At 60.8% G+C, this 2492-nt stretch overlaps 1 protein-coding gene across 1 annotated transcript in view; it reads left to right on the forward strand.

The window, feature by feature from the left end:
• Positions 1 to 7: 7 nt before the first annotated feature.
• Positions 8 to 2492, forward strand: part of LOC104271294 (LIM/homeobox protein Lhx6-like) — a gene marked incomplete at both ends in the record, with an annotated part of 5051 nt that continues 2566 nt past the window's right edge. Inside the window, 2 exons of the mRNA XM_009865915.1 lie at positions 8 to 128; positions 1518 to 1576. Of these exons, the coding sequence (XP_009864217.1) occupies positions 8 to 128; positions 1518 to 1576 (180 nt within the window). The remainder of the gene's footprint in view (positions 129 to 1517; positions 1577 to 2492) is intronic.

The raw sequence follows: 2492 nt of genomic DNA on the forward strand, positions 1-2492 counted from the left end.
CTGCCCCTGCTTCTCCTGCAAACGGCAGCTCTCCACCGGCGAGGAGTTCGGCTTGGTGGAGGAGAAGGTGCTGTGCCGGATTCACTACGACACCATGATAGAGAACCTCAAGCGAGCAGCAGAGAACGGTATGCAGCCCCAACGTCGCGGTCGCAGTCACACCCTGGGGACCGTGGGTGGTCATCCCTGTTTCCTGCATGAACTCTATCATGGGGTGCCGGGGTTGGTCTTGTCATTGCCAAAAGGGGGTGATGGGTGCCCCTGGGGCTGGGCTCGAGTGCCTGGGCTGGCAGAACCCTCACGGGGGTGGCCAATGTGCCAGCAGCACCCATGGCTCATGGCAGATGTGGGGGATGAGCCCTCAGCGCAGCCCAGTGTGCGGCACGGGAGGAAGCCTCTGGGATTTTTGAGGCTGTGAGTCATAAATCTAGAAGGTGGAAAAGCTGGTGGTCTGACAAAACCTTCCCATCATTTTCTACCCACCCTGCCTGCGCGGGGATGAGCTGCTCCCAGCTGGTCCAGGCTGCTGCTGTCCCCGCCGTGGCACACCGCGCAGCCTCGGCTTCACCCGATCAGATCAGTGACACCGAGGTCACACAGTGCCACAGCTCCTGTCTCCTTGAGCCTGGCCCTATCCTCCTGCATGGCAGCGGTCAGGGAGATGCTCAGAGGAATAAACCGAAGGGTTTAGTCTGACACGGTGTACAGGGAAGCCAGGCAGTGCCAGGGGCTGTCCTGGGCTGGAAAGCACCTGAGGTGTGTTGATGTGGCAGCGACAGGCAACCTTCCGGCCTCGGTGCTGCAGGAGCTCATGTGCCCAGGATGGGAGGGAGCCCAGACGCGTCCTGCCCACGGGCTGGGGGCCAAGGCCAGTTTTGTCTCATTCCTGTGCTCGTGCCTGCAGGGAGCAATGGCCATGGCAGCTGCAGGGCTGTTTTCTTTTGTCAAGTGCTTTCATTCCCACGGGCCCCTGTGCCCAGGACCCTCCCAGTTCTGGGGCCGTGCTGGGGCATCGCCCCGGCCAGGAGCGGGGCTCCAGCCCTCTGCGCCCCTCGGTAGCGCTTGGGGGGCACGGGGAGGCAAACGCCATGTCCCAGCCCGTGCAGCATGTGGAAACCATTAACAACCTGACATCAGAATAGTCAGTGTTTCTGTTTACAGTGTTTGAGTAACAGGATGAAAACAGAGTGCCCGGTTGGGCTGGGAGGGTCCCGGCTGGGGACGCGGCTCGCGGCGCGTTGGTCCATCTGGTCAGCTGGTGCAGCAGCGCGAGCGCAGCGTTGGGGAGCGGAGACAGAGGGGGAGAAGCCGCGTGGCCTGGAGGAGCAGGCGGGTGTGAGGGCAGCAGGGCCTGGCACGGGGCGTCCTGCGGAGCTGTTAGCCCGGGCTGCGGGTTTGCTGCTGCTTGTAAGGACCTGCTGGTGTGGGCTGAGCCTCACAGTGCTGGGTAGTGCCGGGAAATATGGTGAATGTCCTGTGAGGGTAACTGTGCCCAGGTGTCTCCTGCTTTTGAGAAGGGGATGGGATCACTTTGGAGAGCTGCTGTGGAGTTGGAGGGCCATGCTCCCCCTCTCCAGTAATTACCCAGCAATTTCTTCTGCACATGAGGTTTTACATACAAGAAAAATAAACAGATGTTGCTGAAGTCAGAGTCCCATTCATCATCCGAAAAGAACAAGTCAAACTATATGAGAAAGTCCTTCAAGTCAAGCCAAGACAATCACAGCCTGGTCCAGCTTGCAGAGTGAGCGCCGGGTTGTGCAGGCGCATCCTGGGAGCGGGGCGAGCGCCAGCCCGGCTCAGGCATCCTCCCTCATCCATCACTCACTGGTGCTCCACCCCCACTGCCGAGAGCGGCCGGGCACCACGCAGGCTGCAGCAGGGACCCTGGTGAGGAATGAGGGACCCCATCTCCGGCCACCCTCTCTGCCGGCTCCAGAGCTGTGCCAGCTCGCCCCAGCTTGGGGAGTGGGTGGACAGTCTGCTCCTGGGACATCCTCCTTTAATGTGGTTGCTGCTCAGAGCCTGGACACTGCAGGGATGTCTCTGGCATCCCAAGCCCATGGAGACAGTGCTGCTCTGGGATCCAGGAGGAGGTTGGGATGGATTCGAGGCCAAGGAAAGGAGTAAAAAGCCCACTGAGAAGCTCTAAGCCAATGAAACGAGTGATGGAGGCAGCATCTGCAGGGAAGACACGGTGGTGGGGAGCAGCGTGGGGCAGGGGCAATGGCTGCCGGTGGTCTCAGAGGAGGCAGATTCCCCTTCTGAGCCGCTCCCTGGAGGACACGGGCAAGTGGTGACTGCAAGGCCAGTGGGACATCAGTGCTTTTCTCCACACACCAGCTCAGCATCCGCTTTCCTGCTGCTGTCTCCCTGCCCTCGTTCTCTGCAACTTCCCCCTACTTTCTGCGTTTTTCTGAATTTCATTGTAAGCGCCTCGGGGCCAGCAGTGTCTCCTTCGTGGTGTGTGGCTCAGCAGCCCCGGCAGCTCC

Source organism: Apaloderma vittatum, unplaced genomic scaffold (assembly GCF_000703405.1).
Source record: "Apaloderma vittatum isolate BGI_N311 unplaced genomic scaffold, ASM70340v1 scaffold24193, whole genome shotgun sequence".
Classification (NCBI taxonomy): domain Eukaryota; kingdom Metazoa; phylum Chordata; class Aves; order Trogoniformes; family Trogonidae; genus Apaloderma; species Apaloderma vittatum.